This window comes from Arachis duranensis, chromosome 3 (genome assembly GCF_000817695.3).
Source record: "Arachis duranensis cultivar V14167 chromosome 3, aradu.V14167.gnm2.J7QH, whole genome shotgun sequence".
NCBI classification, from domain to species: Eukaryota; Viridiplantae; Streptophyta; class Magnoliopsida; order Fabales; family Fabaceae; genus Arachis; species Arachis duranensis.
Window position 1 is genome coordinate 125,528,522 of NC_029774.3, and position 18,825 is coordinate 125,547,346.

At 34.6% G+C, this 18,825-nt stretch overlaps 2 protein-coding genes and 1 non-coding gene across 5 annotated transcripts; 1 reads left to right on the plus strand and 2 right to left on the minus strand.

Annotated features, from left to right (window-relative positions):
- Window positions 1-3,434: 3,434 nt before the first annotated feature.
- Window positions 3,435-3,508, minus strand: TRNAV-AAC (transfer RNA valine (anticodon AAC)). The gene has a single exon. It is a non-coding gene; the product is annotated as a tRNA-Val (tRNA).
- Window positions 3,509-3,594: 86 nt separating this feature from the next.
- On the plus strand, window positions 3,595-9,535 carry LOC107481288 (uncharacterized). Of its 2 annotated transcripts, none has more exons than XM_021139179.2 (9): window positions 3,595-4,064; window positions 4,405-4,563; window positions 5,268-5,351; window positions 5,980-6,069; window positions 7,115-7,204; window positions 7,291-7,434; window positions 8,254-8,361; window positions 9,019-9,070; window positions 9,154-9,535. In XM_021139179.2, the coding sequence occupies exons 1-9, from the start codon at window positions 3,726-3,728 to the stop codon at window positions 9,180-9,182; spliced, it is 1,095 nt and encodes a 364-aa protein (XP_020994838.1). In that variant the 5' UTR covers window positions 3,595-3,725; the 3' UTR covers window positions 9,183-9,535. The 2 variants fall into 2 exon arrangements, with proteins under 2 accessions (XP_020994838.1, XP_015957030.1); XM_016101544.3 differs by having other exon boundaries at window positions 3,596-4,064; window positions 5,974-6,069.
- Window positions 9,536-11,025: 1,490 nt separating this feature from the next.
- Window positions 11,026-13,357, minus strand: LOC107481286 (protein PLASTID REDOX INSENSITIVE 2, chloroplastic). Of its 2 annotated transcripts, XM_052258706.1 has the most exons (4): window positions 13,014-13,357; window positions 12,813-12,917; window positions 11,168-11,378; window positions 11,026-11,069 (listed from the first exon to the last, which is right to left on the minus strand). In XM_052258706.1, the coding sequence occupies exons 1-3, from the start codon at window positions 13,263-13,265 to the stop codon at window positions 11,184-11,186; spliced, it is 552 nt and encodes a 183-aa protein (XP_052114666.1). In that variant the 5' UTR covers window positions 13,266-13,357; the 3' UTR covers window positions 11,026-11,069; window positions 11,168-11,183. The 2 variants fall into 2 exon arrangements, with proteins under 2 accessions (XP_052114666.1, XP_015957028.1); XM_016101542.3 differs by having other exon boundaries at window positions 11,032-11,378.
- Between the last annotated feature and the right edge of the window lie 5,468 nt (window positions 13,358-18,825).

Below are 18,825 nucleotides of genomic sequence, written 5' to 3' on the forward strand. Positions count from 1 at the left end.
AAAGCATGACTATAATAAGTTTCTATTTTACTCCTTACTTAGGAGGTATTTGTTACTTTTAATTTTTAATTTTGTGAAAGGAATAGTCGAATAGGTATAAGCTTCATATTTTTGTTGAATTTAAGATATATTTATGTTGAGTGTTGAAAATATTTAAATGATTTTGATCTAATAAAAATTAATAAGGGCTATTCAATAAATTAATATGTATGTGAATGTGTATTGAATTTGCGTATTATTCTTGTATTTTTTTAATAGCTTTTTTAAAATATTTTTTTATGACTTAAAAAAGATATAATAAATATCTACACCTACTAAAAAAAATACATAAATAAATTGATAAAATACAATTGAATAATTAATATGGTAATTAATATGGATAGCATCTACTTAGCACATAGAACATTTTATTGTAGGACTAACTAAACTGCAAACCTATAAATTAGTGGGACCCAACTTTGTAGAATATGCTGTCTAGTTTTGCGTGCATAGTTCCTTACCCTCTTCTAATGTCGACATGTGTCTTTCTATAGGTGTAGAAAGAATTTTTATTCTACATGGTAGAAGTCACCTTATTATATATCTACATGCTTTTTTCAAACTTTGGTCGGTGAATATATAGATTGAAACACAAATCCTCAATTAATCCACATTAAGAATTGGGTTTTTGAATGTTTGATCATGTGGAAGAAGCATAAGGATTAATTCGAGCAAACTATTATTTTTTTTATCTAACAATTTAAGTATCGATATTTTAACTATAAAAAAAATACAAACTAACTTTATATTCATAACGATTAGTTTCAGTAAAACCACTTAAAATGTTCGAGAAAATTATCCAATTAATTATAATTTTGTCAAACTAATTCAATATCCATAAAAATTGGGTTATTTTATGAACTCGCTCTGTCTAATATTATATCAATATCGGGCTAAGTAGTATATATTTTCTCAAAGACTAATAGGCCGTTGAATTAATGTCAAACCTACATTATGATTATATTCAACATGGTTGAGATTTTGGCCGTTGGAATAATTGGCTTAATAATATATATAAATAGTTAAATAGTCTAAATTCACTAAACTGTCTTTGTTATATGTTATCTAATCCCTTTTTTCTTCTCCCCTTTCAAAGTGGCTAGGGTCATAGGTTACCTAAGTGTTTTTCCTCCCAATTTATTTGTTCGTGGTAGCTATACAGAGGCATAACCCACCACTATGTGCACTGTTAGTTAAAGTTTGTTTGCTGAGTAAAAAATAAGATAAATCTAATACTAATAATTATTCTCTTCGAATATATTTTAAGTTCTTTACCAAACTATTTTTTCACTATTATTCGTGCTTCTTTTATTGATTTTAATTTAAATAGTTAATTGATTATTATATTATACTTGTACCTTCAGCCACGTAAGTTAGACAATTTTGATGAATTGGAGAAACGTATTTTTGTTTATAGTAAGTTGTTTTAAAATTATTTTAAATTTACTGATTTTTTTTATCTTCATATTTAACCAATGGTCTAAAATTCAACGTGATTTTATTGAAATAATAATAAAAACTAATAAACTTTGTATTTTAATTGTTCATGTTTTTTTTTTTTCAACATCCTAAACAAGTAGGTAGCGTTTGTTTTGAAATACTGAGACAGAGATTAAGAAGCTTAGATTCAGTATTATATTTGTTGGTTCAGAGTCTGGTACTAAAATTTGTCTTTGTCTTCAAAATTTCAGTATTTCAGTACCTCTAAAAAGTGGGGTCAAAGGGGACTAAAATTTTTAAAGATAGAGACGAAAACTTTAATAACATTTTATACCTAAAATACTCTTATTTCAATTAATTAATTTTAATTTTATCTTTTGTGTAAATTAAATTAGAATTTCATTTTTATTTCAATTTTTCTTTCCCATTTTATATCAAACAGAATACTTAAATTTATTTTAATCTTTATCTCTCAATCTCAATCTTTCTGTTTTTCTCTCTCTATCAAACGCTACCCTAAGTCTACTGTGTGTTTACTGAAAAAATATCGATCAATATACATAAAATATTATTTTTTCAATGTCCATTTCAATCTTTTCCTTCTTTTTTATGTGGCATTGGCACAGTGGGCATATAGTTGTTAATTGAAACATAAATATTAAATAAATGAACTGACCCCATGCATTCAAATTTTCAACGTACAAAGAAAAGAAAACAAATAAATTAAAAGATGAATAAGAAAAAAAATTGAAAAGATCCACAATGTAGCGGCAACTGATGACAAATCGGTTTGTCCATGGTAAGAAGACTTTTCCCTTAATTTCTCATAAAAAACCAGTTAAACTAAACTGAAATAGCTTACAATAATATATTCTCGAAGCAAATTGTATTAATAAATAGCTGTGTTTTCTTGTACCATATAAAACATTAAGCATGTCATATAACAAATCTAGATATATATGGATAAGGGAAACGTATATTATAAGAAATCCAAACTTTAGAAATCCTGAAATTAAAAGCGGGCTTTTGCAAGAAGATTCATAGAAGTACATATCTTTTTTTATTAATTTAAGTTTTTGAATAAAGTGATTTTATGATATACTAAAAAAAAGGAAAAAAAGTCAATGAAAAAATTTGAACAAATTAAAAAAAAATTCTTATTTAAAGAGATATATTAAATATATAATATGTACCTCCTCTTATTAGTATAAATTTTTAGTAGAAGTGATTTTATAACAATATAATAAAGATAAATAACAAAGACAATTTTTTTTCTCTCGTGTTTTTGTTTCGTGTTTAATTACAGTGGACAGAACTTTAAAAATGTTTTTAACTTATATATGATAACTCTGGATAAAAAACAAAGACATATAGAAATAGCAAAATTATGTAATTTTTTTTCATCTGAAAGACATAAAATCTGTGTCTCTTGCATCATGAAATACAAATTTTTATGTGTGAGTTTTTGTTTCTACAATCAAAATAAGATTTGTCCGTCTATCTCTTTGTAGTATACCGAGGCACAAATCAAAGTATCAAACGCATCCAAAGAAAAACATGGACCATCACATGCAAAAATTGAATGTGCAATCGTGTGTGATTTACTAGCCGACGAATTTATATGCATCAATGCATGACAGAATTTAGTGATGAAAAAAAGGTTGTAAGCTAATGGTAAGATGTGGGCATGTACCAATTAGTGCACACACATGGGGAAAAAAGAGTGCCACTGGTGCCTTATTGGGTAATGGACATGTGAATACCGAAAACTGAAAAGGGAAAAGAGAAAGAAAATTGCTTTCTGCAATATAGTTAGAAACTTTTTTTTTTTAAACTCTACGTTGGGCTTTTGTGAGAAGCTCATTAGAACATGATCCGATCTATGATGGGCCTTTTAGGGCCAGCCAGTCGTTCGTTGAATATAGGAGAGCCCAATTTGGGAGCCAATAAAAAAATGGCGTCGCCCGGACTCGAACCGGAGACCTTCAGTGTGTTAGACTGACGTGATAACCAACTACACCACGACACCTTCCATGTTTGTCGGCTGGGTCTATATCATAATAAAAAAAATTTAAGCCGAGCCCATCATAATTGAGACCAAAAAGCCGCCAAAAACAAAAACCCCGGCCTGAGACCTCAGTCAGCTAGCTACAGTCTCAGCATCGTGCACATTCTCCCTCACTCTAACCAGTAACCACCGCTTCGCAGGGGAAGGAATCGGTTGCAACTAACCCTGCAGCTGTGTCATGAACTGCTTCTCCAACCTCTCATCCTACACTGCCGCCATCCTCGCTCGCTTCCTATCCAGCCGCCGTTCCCTCTGCAATTTCCCCATTAAGCTAACTCTTCCTCCTACTCTCTCTCCCCGCTCTCAATTCGTACTTGCTAGGTTTCCCTCTCGCTGCTGCTACTCCTCCTCCTCCTCCTCCGCCAAGAAAGGCCGCAAGAAGAAGGTGGTGGAGCCTGAACCTGTGGCGTCTGTTATGGAGCACGAGGAGAAGGACGCCTTCTTTGTGGTCCGAAAGGGGGACGTTGTTGGAGTATATAATACACTCGTTGATTGCCAGTCTCAAGTTGGATCCTCTGTAATTATTCTCTTTTGGAACCCTATATTATCTATAATGCTCTCTTATTCATGTTTCTAACAATTAGTTTCTATTGTTGCTACTATTCGAATTACTTTTTGTTGTTTCCCCTTTTTAGATAATTATTCTCTTATCTGCTTGTAACCTTCTAGCATGATTACAATGGGTGGTGGTGTTAATTTATCTGTTTTATTGGACAGGACACTAGTGGCTATTTATGTGGTTGTTTTGTTTGTTGTTCTTGTTTCCCATGACAATAGTGAAATGTAGAAGGAATATTCAAAGGCTATTGAGAATGAGGTATTGACTTTTCCCATTGTGTTATTGTCTTGCCTTTCAGGTATGTGATCCTCCTGTTAGTGTGTACAAGGGATATTCTTTGTCGAAGGATACTCAGAATTATCTTGTTTCGCGTGGACTCAAGAATGCTTTGTACACAATTAGAGCTGCTGATTTGACAGAGGATTTGTTTGGCATGCTTGTTCCTTGCCCTTTCAAAGTATGTAACTTTTCCATTGTGTTCAATATTATTTTCATTTTGTCAAATCTGTTACTTCTTGCCTGACCAACATAGCATGCGAAAAAAGTTAGTATAGCTGTTAGTTGAAGGTATTCCATTCTATTAAAGTTTATATCCACTTCTAAGTTCTACCGATACTATTTTTTCTCTTGTCCATATTATTTATCATCTTTGATCCCAAGCTTATATCGCATCCTTAACATTAATTTTGAATCAAAGGTCTTGGCCAAGTTTTGATTTAGAGTAATTTGAGTTGATAGTCGAATTTGCTCCAAGGTTGTGTAAAATATCTATTACATTCATATTAGAAGGGTATAGATGACTCTTATGGGACACGGGAGTATTTCCTGTATGGCCTGTACACTTCTATACTCTTGCAAGATAATATTTTCCTGTATGGCTTAAAATTCTCTCTTTTTCATTGATATGCTCTGTTACTTTTTGATAGAGATTAGAAATCCCCATTTTATCATGTATTCTTATATATCATCTAGGTAGTGGGAAGTTGTATGTTGTGTAAACTTTTTCCTTCTGTAAACATATCATCTAGATTTATGGCTGACACATTGCTGTTTTCTTCATAAAAGCTTATGCTTTCTCCCTACATAGTATGTACCCTCTAAATACCATTTAAATAAGTATGAGGTTTATTCATTAAGCTAATCATGGATTATATGTCTCAGGATCCTGCTTCTATTGAAAGGGCCACTTCAAGTAACGATGTATCGAAAAAGAGATCTGTAGAGATGCTTGAACTAGATAATGTGGTAAGTTTCCTACAATTTGGAAGTACATGGTTATCAAGAAGCCAAATATAATAACTACATGCCTAAAAATGTTATTTATGTCAAATATGTTGTAAATTTTAAATTTGTGTTAAAATTATCAATTCTTGAGCAACTTTCATATTGAGAAAAGTTTGGATATCATTGTTATTATAGATATCTGAATTATGTTATCTATATAACACCCATTACATGTCTCTACACTGTACTCTTTTATCTGTCCCTCTAACTGTAGGTTACATTTTGCTGCATTGGTTCTTAGTTAGCTGGAAATTTATAATAATTGTCACCCATTTTCTGTCACATGGTATTAATCATATGCATCTGTGTAAATATATGGTAGTAAAGACGAGTAATAATGTGCTACGCATGCTGGCAGAAGTTTAACTTATATAAAGGCTTGAATTATTGTTTGGTAGTAATGTAATAAAAAACGTACACTGGACTTTCTGTACCAGATACTACACTTGTACTGGCATCATCTATCACTTTTTTTTTTTTTTATAAATTTTAAAATTCTGTGTGTTTCCTAACTGGATGCAGAGTTCAAACTCTTTTTTTGGCACTTTTTAAAATCTATTTAAGACATTTCATTATTGCGTAGCAAAAGGTAACTGGAATGGCCTCCATCTCCGAAGATCCCTTCAGAAAGCAAGTCAAGTTAGATCATGTTGCAGCAGCTGAAGAACCTTATGGAAATGTAAGCAGTAAAAGATAATATATTGATGCGCATGAATCCTTTTTTTTTTTTTGTTGCTTGGTGCTACTGTTATTTCAACAATAACTACCATGCTTAAACCATGAGGGATTATAATAATTAAACTATTGAATGACAGTCTACCAAAGTTACATCCACAATGACATGTCACTTTCCTTTTATTTGGAAAAAAAAGGTATTTAAGGGAATGATTGAATGGTGATGCTCTTAGGGTTTTTAGTAAAATATTGACTAAAATGCACATGACACCATGTTAGTTCAGTTGGCTTATAAATAGTTGAAAGTAGTTGCATTTTATATAAAATATCAAGTGACACACAAGTTACATTATTTCCTTCACATCATTTTATGCATAGTTTTCTTGCCAATTTGCAACGTTATGACCCACATTTGACCAAGACAATAATTTCTCGTCTGTCCACCATGCACTGGGCAGCCTGAGATGTTGATAAGTGACAGCCCTTATTTGAAAGTCTATATGAGGAGAAGAGCGAGGGATGATGGGCCAACAGCCCAAGTTGTAAATCCAGCAATAATTTAATAAACTAGGGATGGGTAGTCAGGAATGCATTGGGGGAATAAATATCTGCTATAAGAGTAGTTAGAACCTTAGAGATTGTTCAGTTGGTTGAGTACAGTTAGCTCTCGGGGAGTTGGAAAATCCTTCCAAATTAGGGAACAGTTAGCTCTTGGAGAGTTTGAGCCACATTGACCAAGATCAGTTCAATAACACAGTGACACCTCTTTCATCACTTTCCCTCTATTCCAGTTTCATCAGAAGCACTATTCATTGGTTAAACTCGAATAGATTGCTAACTCCTTTATTAGAAAGGGGAGAAAGAAAATGCAAATTCAAGTTTTATAGGGTGATCTCAAGTAGTCCTATTGAATATTGATGTTCTGAGTGAATATTTCTTATTAACTTAGGATTCATTTGATTATGTGATGCTTTTAAATCTCTTTTTTGCTTATAGAAAAAGTAAAAATAAAAAGAAAATCTTTATAGTCATCTATCCCTTTGTATCAGACCTGCCTTCTTGAGTTCGATGGTGCATCAAAAGGAAATCCTGGAAAAGCCGGTGCTGGGGCTATTTTGCGTTCTACTGATGGAAGTGTGGTATACATTTGATGTTGCTGTTTATATATGTATCATTTTTTACAACCCTTAATCCCATTAGCTATTATTAGTTTATTACTTTAAAGATTTGTAGGTTGCGTGAAGGTGTGGGTATAGCAACATGCAATGCTGCTGAATATCGTGCAATGATATTAGGAATGAGATATGCTCTTAAAAAGGGATTTTCTTCTATCCGTATCCAGGGCGACTCCAAGCTTGTTTGCATGCAGGTTGGCCATCTTTTATGCTTACATCAGTTAGTTTATTCTGGTATACATGAGCTATTTTTGTTGTTTCCTTATAGTTTGCATCTAACGGCTCCTTTTCTTCTCTGTATTTCAACATTTATGTTCTGATCTTAAAGACCTCCTGTTGTCTGTTTAAAGACTGTCTTAGTACCAAAATAATAATAATAATAAAAACTGTCTTCACCAATGGCCTTGTAACCTTGTGGCACACCCAGCTTCCTTGAGAAAGACTTGATGTGGTTTTTGGCTTACAGTGAATTTCAATACTTTGATTTGAGCTGACCTTTCGTCATCCTGCTCACCAGGCTTTTGGATCTTTGGTTAACCAAGGAACAATAACCGTTGCTTTTGTTAGCAAGCATCGTAACTTTAATTTCAACCCATCAATTCTTGTAGCCCTTAAATTTTAGCATGCTTATAAACATTGTATACTTGCGTCTTAACAAGTTATAGGATATGCAGTCATGATGCATCACCACACTGGTGACTGATATTATCAAAATACTGACACTAGTAAACTACAAATCTTTTACTTTGGGACTTGATAATGAAATAACCCACTGGGTGCTGAAGTCAGTTATTTTTAAAGCAAATTATGGGTTAATGACATGGTGGGAAACCTGAATTTTAATTTGAAAATATCCTCTAGAGTCTAAATAGAAGAAAAGTATATGATTTCATCTATGCTCTTCTTTATCTTTATCTTTATCCTAGTTTCATTTGCAACTAAATGGTTACCAATTTCTATAATTTGTAGTTTTTCTTCCCCTCCCAATAATCTCATGCTATTGAATCAAACAGATTGATGGTTCATGGAAGGTCAAGAATGAAAACTTGTCTACATTGTATAAGGTGGCAAAAGAACTCAAGGATCAATTTTCTCTCTTCCAGATCAGCCATGTTTTAAGGGTAGGTACTATTGACTTAGCTATTGGTATGTCTGTAATGTTTTGGGCTTTTTGTAGAACTCCTTGGTCTTGTAAAGTGATCAATAAAGAGAAATCCCTATAAAAACATCAACAAAGGAAATAGACGTTTACTGTAAAATTGATTTATTTGACAATCCAATAATGTAATGCTTTTTGTAGCCTCCTAAGGGTGCCATATTCCTTACAAAAAGACGTATTTGTGTAAAACACAAATGAATTATAGGAAGCTGTTCAACCTAGGCTATTATTTCTTAACTGAAAAACCAATGGTATTGTCTCCTTAGTGATTAAGATTCGTTTTACTGAATTCTATAAGATGAACATTGATATTTTGGTTGTTTTTTTATGTTTATCTTTTTTTTTTTTATTTATTTATTTTATTTAATAACGTAATGGCTATTATTTCCTGGATGCTTAATATTACTCCAGAAAGGACATTAAGGTTAGCCATGTCCTGAATTCAGTTTGTTGAGTGTTGATGAAATTCCAGTTCCCCTTTTAGTAATCATTTATCTAATAAATCACTTGTTTCCTTTTAGATATTTCTGTGTTTCCAGAATAGCATCTTTTATCGTGTCAGTGCATGGATAAGAATTATTCTTTAATTTATGAAAATAATTTTGTTTCCCTTGTGAAGAACTTGAACTCTGAAGCTGATGCGCAAGCAAATTTGGCAATCAATCTCGCTGGTGAGTCCTTCTCTAATTCGTAGATTACTTCAGCTCCAAGTATATACCTGCATTCAATTTTGAAAACTTTCTCTGGTATACAGATGGCCAAGTACAGGAAGAACGTGTGTAGATTAATTCAATCATGCTAGATTCTGGTTATGTCTTGCGTTTGTAGCTGACATATCTAGAAATTGTAGAGTCCACCTTATCACTTGAATCATTCTGATTTTGATGGTAAGTTGGTAACTATTAGCATTAGCCTTTTCAATAGAATATGTGGGACTGAAAATTGCTCATTAACATTCTTGGGAATATGGAAGGACAGAAACTCGATTCTTCCTGTGTTTCGTACACGATTCTTGTTCAATTATACTTGCAAATTGCAATGTACATTTCTAGCCTTAATGTGTGTCTTGTAATTTTAAGTTATTGCGTGCATCGAAGAGTATTCGTTAATGCAATCGACTTTCATCGTGTTAAACATGGCTGATTGTAATTATTTGTGCTTATTGCTTTCGCAAATCTCAGTGCTTTCTTGCTTCGAGCTTCAGCGAGAAAATGGCATGATTATATTACGTGAGATAATAAGATAGGTAGATCTTTGAGGAATTTTGCGACAGACTTAGAAAATAAAGTCTTTCAGAAAATTTTGCGATGGTTTATATGTCTCTTAAGAGAAAAAAAGTATGCGCCTGTCCTTTGAAAAATTGTAACAGTAGGGTTATGAGTCCCTAAATGAAGAATGGATCATGTGTTAGTAACATTATTTCGATCTGATAAGTCCATCACAAATTTTTCAGAGATGTATTTGATATTTTATTTTCTGTAAGGCCTATAAATCTATCGCAAATTTCTTCAAGAATTTAGTTGCCCTATTTCAACATTATGTGCTAGCAACATTATTGAATGTCATCCACCACCACGTAATTATATCTCGTTTAACCAATAACCATGCGCTGAATTGATCTCTCTATGGGATGTTCAATGCTGAATAAAATAATTCTATATGACACGCCTTTTTGGCATCATGATAATGGAGAAGACGACGGCGTGCCCTATCAACGTTTTACACAAAAAAAAAATGCAAATGACATTTATATATGGTGTTTTGAATGTTATCCAAACTGTGATTTGGACTGAACGTGAGGCTTAAGATTTTTAGTGGTTGTGTCCAACCAAATCCTTTTTGTTAGGGAGGTTGTTTCGATCTTCTTTCTAGATGAACGAGAGAGGTTATAAGAATTAGTTATTGATTCGAGTAGGTAGGGTTGATATTGGCGTCGTCCAGTCCAACCTCCACAAGATTGGGTAGGTTTCGGTGAAGCCCTTGCATGTTGATTAGGCTTTACATATTTTGGACCTGACTGTTCTTTGAATCAGGTATGAACATATGATTATATGTTTCTTGACTTTCTTCAGAATGCCGTAGGATTTCTTACATGCATGGTTGATGTGTTACATTATTTAAATATACAAAAGTAGCATAGGAAACAATATATTTTTTCACTTAATATATTTACACATTTAATTTTATTTACTAATATACTCGGGTGATATTGCTATTTACCTAGTTTCAGAAAATTTGGTCTTCCATTTAAACTTTTGTTAAATCAATCTCATTGGGCATATATGCCTTTTATAATAAATATCATTTTAACATTAATATGTTCTTAATAACTAATATTTATTCTCTTTACTTTGTTAATTAAAAAAAATCTAAATACATAATTAATTAATAATAACAATTTTTAATATGAATATAAAAAATAATAACGGATCCCAATTCCCAAGCTAAAATGGGTTTTACGAACTTTGTTTTGGGCGGGTAAAGTAATCTTGTAGTAGTACAGTTGATCAAAGTATATCTATCTCAATGGGAATAACTATGCCTGATCTAGAATTTAAAAAATAAAAAATATAATATTCATACATCTAGCTGGAATAGCTCAGTTGGTTAGAGCGTGTGGCTGTTAACAAATACTATCTGGTGTCTTGTTTTTTGAGGTCCATCTTGAGTCTGGGAGAAAAATAAAATATCAAAACTGCTTATTTAGCTCCTACAACATAAGCATCTCAAACTCAGTTGTTAGAGAACTAAGTAATTGATTAACATACATGAAGAGGTACCCTCTTAGTTGCTATCACCGCCATTCCATTCCCTCCAGTCTTTGTCAACATTACTTTGGGCCCATTTTACAGCGGCACGTGCAGCTTGTGGTCCTCCCGGCAGCCCCCGTTCGCTTACGGCATCAGCCATGTCAATGAATGGAATGACCAAGAGAGTCCCTGGACCTCCATACTCAGAATGTAAGAACGTGCTAAAAATCTGTTCAACTCAATCATTCAATGTGTTATTGCATAAGTCACAGCTCTCATTGACTATATCATATCACTAATTAACTCAAGCACAAGAATAAAAGCACTGATACACAATGAAGATTCACAAGAATGAACTACCTTAACGAATCAAACACTTATCAGATTCATGTCATGCCAATGAACATAAAGAGTGCATCAAGTTAGCATTTGCAATGTTGTGTGACAATCAAATATGAAAGGCATTCAAGTTATTATCAACACTTCCTAATTCCAAGGACAATAACATGGAAAATGGAAACATTTGACATAAAAACAGATAAAACTTCATCTGCTCCTTGATCTGTTCCTTTTTCCTGGTACTTAAAATATCCTCGTGTAGTCAACTTTTAGGGGCTAGATTGTCCTAAAAGTATAGCCCTCTCATCACTCATCAGTGAAGAAAAGAAAAAAACAGAAATGCCACAAAGTAAACTACTAAACATTGATTTATCTAACCAGGCATTACAAATCACTTCTAAATTCATTAGTTCCTTACGACCTCAGTAGTCAGTACACATGTCAACCTGAATAAATACCTCTCATCACTCATCACTCACCAGTGGAAAAATAACATTCAGAAATTCCACAGACTAAATAAACACAAAAAAGACTCCAACATAAGCATTAAAAAATTGACTTCAAAATTCAACATGTTCCCTTAGACCTTACTTCACATGCAGAGGTCACAGCACTCATCTATGAATGAAGGGGGGTAAGAAGGAAGAAAAAAAGAAAAAGGAAACCAGAAATGCCACAAAGCAGGGTCACAAGTTTGGCATGCTGAAAAATCAGAGTGATATGCTATAATCAATTAAGGTGAAAACTCAGGTGCAGTCGACTTCACGTGATGTTGATAGCTGAGAGACGCTAGATGAAAATTTAGTCAAATTAGTCAAATCATCTAACGACTCTCAGTTATCAACTTCAAGTGAAGTCGACTGCACCTGAGTTTCCACTATCAACTAATCATTAACCTTATGAAACAGATCATGTGAACATACCGGGGCCAAGTCATACCTCATCCACTATTGGATTATCTGTAGTAGTCTCACACCCCATATGTAGTTATTTACACAAAACAGAACCCTTAATCTTATTCCTATTCCCTAAGGCTGTTTATGGTAGCCGAGACAAAACACATACAAATTTCCGTCTCTGGATTTTTGTCCTGCCCAGCTGCCAAACACTGCCTATCTTCACCATAGTCAAGGATAGGAGAACCTTCAAAAATGGGATCTTTCACAATACTAATACTAAGCTATTACAACATGGACCATATACACAAACAGAACTCGGCACTTAACACAAACAAAAGAGCAAAATATCCATCAATAAAAATCTTGTGAGGAACCAAGTTAGCTAGAGAAAAGTAAAATGGGGGGCATGAAGCAGGAAAATCTACCTCAGTGCATACTCCCACAACTTCTTCAACCGATTCTCCATACGTGTCTTTCTTTGAAGGCTTTGAAAGCTTCTGCAGAAGGTGATTTCTGAACTTCTCTGTCTCCTGAAACAAACACAAACCAAAACAGGTACAAAAGAAGTGAATTTACCATTAAAATAAACTGAGCGAGCCCAAAAGAGTGGAAGGGAAAAAGCTCACAGCATCTGCAAATTCTGGAATAGGGTCGGGGAATTTGTACTCAGAAAAGCGGGTGGTGAGCTTATTAGGGGATGAACGTGGTAAAGTTGCGAACTTTTCGTTTGCAGAAGGAAACGAGAAACGTTGGTTGCTTCTGGGGGTGGTGACACTTGTGAAGAAGCATAACGAACGCAACGATGGGAACGAAGAAGAAGAAGAAGAAGGAGGAGGAAGGAAGAAAGGTGCAAGACACGTAGCAGTAGCGAAAGCCATGGTCTAAATTCTAAAGAACAAAGCTTTATCTCTGGCTTCTTTTTCCTAAGCTCAAATGTCTTGAGACTCAACTCACTGTTTTTCTCACAGATTCTTTATATCTTTGGGAAAAGTTTGTGTGAAGGACCGTTAAGAAATTATTTTAATTATCAAAGAAGAATTAACAAATAAAATTTAAAAAGATAAAATTATTCTATTATGCTCTTCATCATGTTCTTTGTTTTTTAATTTCCCCTCTTTTAACATTTTCATTATTCCGGTGTTTCTTTTTTTTCTTTTTTTGGTATACTTTTTTTTTTGTCAAGTAAATTGAATAACCCCAATTCTAGGTATTATACCCATGCATTACACACTTACACACACTATATGGGTACACTACTAACATGGGTTCTATAATTCTCACTGAGGATTCGAACCCGGGTGTAGCTCCCAGCGAGGCAGATGATGTTGCCATTGGTGCAAAACATCGGCTGCTTTTTTTGGTATACTTTCGTTTCTATCAATTTCGTCTTTTTATGCACAGATATTTTTGTTATGCTTAGGTAGTTTTGTTTTGTTTTTGTCATTGTTAGGGCTCTTCCAATAATTTTTTTGTTTTTAAATTCTCCATAAATTTATTTTTTTTAGGTGCATTATGTAACTTTTGCCAAAATTATTTTTTTATATTATAGAATTTAATAGATTTTGTGTTTTATCATTTGTTTAAATTGAATAGAGATACCTATGTTTATTTGTTTGTCTATGATAAATAAAAAAAAGTATCATCAAAGATCTATATATGTTCCATTTTAATTTTATTTTGTTATTATAAAAAATAAGTAATTTGCTTTGTTAAGTATATTATTCGTTTGCCTTAGTTACAAATTAAAATAGACACTTGACTAGAAATCAAAGTAGAATTCAGCTAATGCTTTGAAAGGTCTCTTATATCCTATGTTATGTTAGGAGAACTTAAAATTTTTAATCTCATGTTCTGTATTTTGCTTTTTTTTTTGTATTGATAATCTTTATCCAAATTAAAAAATAGTATCTTACTCATGAAATTTGTATAATTTTACATTTTGTCTGATATCTATTTGTAACTTCATAGTTTTGTTTTCAAAATTCAGAAAATAAAAATTTTTTTAACATAAGAAAATACCCAAACAATCAATTATCCTATAGTATATATTTCTATTGTTAGCCTAATTATTTTATTTTGAGTTTAATAGAATCTTATTCAGCTCATATCATCAAACAAATCTTCACTCTTATCTTAATAGAATCCTATTCAGCCAGAGGGGCTGCTAGCCCAAATTTCACTAGAGTTTTAAAAGAGTATGTATTTCAATACAAGCCGGACTTAGTTGCGATACAGGAGACGAGGTGCAGTGGTACAGTTGCACAAAATGCTATTAAAAAAACAGGTTTTAACTTCAATTTGGTGATTGATGCTCAAGGGTTCTCAGGAGAAATATGGCTCATGTGGAATAATCCCAATCTTTCAATTCAAGAGATAAGTAGAAACGAACAAGCTTTGCACATCTCAGTTTCATACAATCTGAAGAAATGGTTCCTTACTATCGTCTATGCTAATCCAAATGAAGAAAGAAAAAGGGAGTTGAGAAATTATATTGCTAATCTGGTCCCTACAATGAACTGTCCTTGGATGCTCTGCGGGGACTTCAATGATATCAGTGACATAAGTGAAAAAAAAGGAGGAGCACCTCCCAACTTAGCTCAGATAAGGCGTTTTAGGGACTGGATGGACTTGTGCGGGTTCATGGATTTGGGTTTCCAAGGTACGCACTTTACCTGGAGAGGTCCAATTTTGCAGGGCAGAGAAAGAGTCTTCAAGCGTATGGATAGGGCCATATCCAATCCTGATTGGAGGATCTGTTTTCATGAGGCCTATATAGAAACTCTACCGCGGATAAAATCCGATCACCATCTCATTTTGATTAAGTGTACAGGTAACAGTCATGTTTTGAAAAACAAGCCATTTCGATTCGAATACATGTGGATGCAGCACAAAGAGTTTCAACCCTTTCTCAAGAATAACTGGAACAGAGATTTGGCCATTGAGCAATCTATAAAGGTGTTTGTGGAGAAAGTAAAGCAGTGGAACCATAACACTTTCGGAAACATCTTCAATCAGAAGAGGATTTTACTCAGCAGGTTGAAGGAGATTCAGAATTCCCCTAGATATGGGAGAAGTGAGTTCTTGGACAATCTGGAGGATGATTTTATCAAAGTACTAGAGGTAATCTTGGATAGAGAACAAATGTTCTGGATACAAAAATCCAGAGAGACTTGGATGGTTGAAGGAGATCGTAATACAAGATATTATCACACCAAAGCCATTATTCGCCGAAGAAGAAACAAGATTTTCAAGCTAAGAGACTCTGGTGGTAGCTGGATTGATAACCTGGACAGTCTCAAAGTTCATGTCTGTACCTATTTCAAGCATCTGTTCCAGGAAATCAATCCCAACAGAGATTTTAATCTTCACACGCAGACTATCTATCCAGAGATGAAACTAGGTGACATGCTCAAAATGAAAAGGGTTGTAGAAGCAGATGAAATAGAACAAGCCATATTTGCTATGGGGTCTCTCAATTCCCCTGGTGAAGATGGATTACCAGCGGGATTTTATAAAACTAATTGGGAACTGGTAGGTAGCAGTTTAAAGAGTTTCGTCATGAATTGCTGGTCCAACCCTAGTAACATTAAGGAGGTCAATAACACTTTCCTTGCTTTGATCCCCAAGAATGATCAACCAAAATTCGTTACTCAGTTCAGGCCTATTTTCTTATGTAACGTTTCTTACAAGACGATTACAAAGGTAATTGCTAATAGGCTAAGGGGACCCTTTGTCTCCCTATATTTTTGTTATTTGCATGGACAGATTAGCACATTTGATTGAGGATAAGGTTGTCAAGGGCGAATGGAGACCTTTCAGGATTGGTAAGCATGGTCTGTCCATCTCACATTTGATGTTTGCAGATGACCTGATACTCTTTGGAGAAGCTTTTTGCATCCAAATGGAGGTTATTAAATCCTGTTTGGATAAATTTTGTGAAGTATCAGGACAAATAGTGAATGGCCAAAAAACTCAAGTTTTCTTCTCCAAGAAGGTTAACCCGGCTAAGAGACAGGAGATTGTTGATCTTGCAGGTTTCAAAGAGACGAGGGAAGTTGGTAGATATTTGGGGGCATACATCTTGGAAGGAAGAGGCACCAAACAAAGCTATAGTCATATTATTGACAAGGTGAAGGGTTGTTTGCAGGGATGGAAACGGGATAGCTTATCGATGGCAAGGAAAGTGGTTCTAGCTCAATCAGCCATCACACCTATAGCCTTCTTTTCGATGCAACATAGCAAGATCCCAAAGTCTATCTGCAATCAGGTGGAGAAAGAACAACGACGCTTTATCTGGGGCGATGATCAAGATAGGAGAAAGGCACACTTCATAAATTGGAATACTCTGTGTTTTTCCAAGGAAGCTGGTGGGTTAGGTTTGAGGAAATTAGATGTTATGAATAGGGGTGGCAAAACGGGTCGAGTCCGCAGGGCCGATCCGCTAAACCCGCTAAAAAAGGCGGGTCGGAATAGGATTTGGAGCCCACCAAATTAAAGGAACCCGCCAAACCCGCACCGCCAAATTGGCGGGTTTTGGCGGGGCGGGCCGGTCTGCCGGGTCGAAGATTTTTATTTTTCTTTTTTTTATTAAATAAAAGAGTGATTACTATTATAAAATTAATAATTATAGAATTTTTAAACACTTTTTTTATTTTTTGTTTTTATTCTTCTTTTAGTTATTAACTTTATTTATTTTATTTTACAATTTTGTATATATGCTCAAATTATGTGACTTATTTTTTAAAATAAAGATGATTCTATTGACAAATATTATTTTGAACAATTTTATTAAAGTTAAAAACCGCCAACCCTCCATAAAGTGGGGCAGGCTAGCATTTTAAACCCATTTTAGTTGGCAAGGCAGGCCGGTCCGCCCCGTTTATGGGGCAGGCCTATGCGGAGCAGGGCGGCCCGCTTTGCCATCCCTAGTTATGAATACGGCTTTCCTAGCAAAGTTGTGTTGGGGAATGATAACAGAGTCCTCTTCATTGTGGACCATCAAACGCTCAACCCCTATGCCAAAGCAAATTGTTCGAGACTATGGAAAGCTCTCTAACAGATTTGGCCCTTTATAGTTGAAAGTACCGTTCACAAAGTTGGAGATGGCAAACACACCAGATTTTGGAAGGAGGACTGGCTTAACATGAATGGATGCCTGATTGAGCATGCAAATACAAATGGCCCCAATTTTGAAGAAGAGGCGTTGGTTTCAGATTTAGTTACTCAAGATGACAAATGGAATATGGAGGAGCTCAGAAAGTACTTGCCCGAAGAATTCATCCTTTGAATCAACGAGATCCCTGCTCCAAAGGAAACCGACCCTCATGACAATATAGCTTGGAGACATTCGGAGGATGGCAAAGTTTCGGTAAAGTCGGCTTATAAAGCTCTGGCTAATCTACCAATTTGTCATAACAGTATGTGGAATCAAATTTGACGTTGGAAAGGACCTCAGAGGATAAAAAATTTTATGTGGATAGCTGCTCATGGGAAACTGCCAACGAACTCAAGGAGGCAAAAGTGGCATGAAAATTCCCCTAATTTCCATAATTGCAACAATCAGATCGAAGATACAATTTATGTTCTTAGAGACTATATTAAAGCCAAGAAGGTGTGGAAGAGATTGGTCAAATCAGATGCCATGCCTATATTCTTCAACATCCAGGGTAAGGAATGGATTCAGCAGAGTTTAAACTTCGATTGGGGTACCTCGGTTCAAGTGGAGTGGGTTAACACTTTCATGGTGGCTTGTTTCAAACTATGGAGTTGGAGGAACATGGAAATCTTCCAAGACCATTATAGAAGACCTCCAATGTCACACTTGATTATTCAAGAAGATGCTTTGAAAATTCAGAAAATTTTTAGGCGAAATGGACCCAACCCTAAGCAATATACTCTCATGAATATTAAGTGGGACAGACCCTCTGATGGTTGGGTAAAATTGAATACAGATGGAGCGCAATAAACAACCCAGATAAGGTAGGATGTGGTGGAGTGATTAGAAATAGTGACGGCCAGTGGATAATAGGTTTTTCTAAAAATATTGGCTTCTGCACAGCCTTCATAGCTGAGCTCTGGGGAGTGTGTATTGGTTTGGAGACGGCAAAGACGCTAAATTTTTCAAAAGTGTGGGTGGAATGCAATTCAAAAACGGTGGTGGAGAGCATTTTGAGTCACAAGGAGAAAAGGGGTTCGGGTTCAGTGCTATATCTTAGAATAAGAACCCTCATCGATAGAGACTGGAAAATTAGATTCACACATATCTATCGAGAAGTGAATAGATGTGCGGATTGGCTTGCTACTCATAGTCTCGAACAGAACCTGGAGATTAGATACTGGAACTCAGCTCCACTCTTACTTACTTCCATAGTTGTTGATGATGTTTTTGGGACTGCTATGCCTCGTAATGTAACTTTTTAGTTTTTCTTTGTCTTAGGT

Excerpts from the sequence above, each read along its gene's own strand:
- LOC107481288 (XM_016101544.3), top strand. The coding sequence starts at position 3,726 with ATGAACTGCTTCTCCAACCTCTCATCCTACACTGCCGCCATCCTCGCT. Across the intron at positions 4,065-4,404 it reads AGTCTCAAGTTGGATCCTCT|GTATGTGATCCTCCTGTTAG; the intron begins GTAATTATTCTC and ends CTTGCCTTTCAG. Across the intron at positions 4,564-5,267 it reads TTGTTCCTTGCCCTTTCAAA|GATCCTGCTTCTATTGAAAG; the intron begins GTATGTAACTTT and ends TATATGTCTCAG.
- LOC107481286 (XM_052258706.1), bottom strand. The coding sequence starts at position 13,265 with ATGGCTTTCGCTACTGCTACGTGTCTTGCACCTTTCTTCCTTCCTCCT. Across the intron at positions 12,918-13,013 it reads TTCCAGAATTTGCAGATGCT|GAGACAGAGAAGTTCAGAAA; the intron begins GTGAGCTTTTTC and ends TGTTTGTTTCAG. Across the intron at positions 11,379-12,812 it reads TTGTGGGAGTATGCACTGAG|ATTTTTAGCACGTTCTTACA; the intron begins GTAGATTTTCCT and ends TGAGTTGAACAG.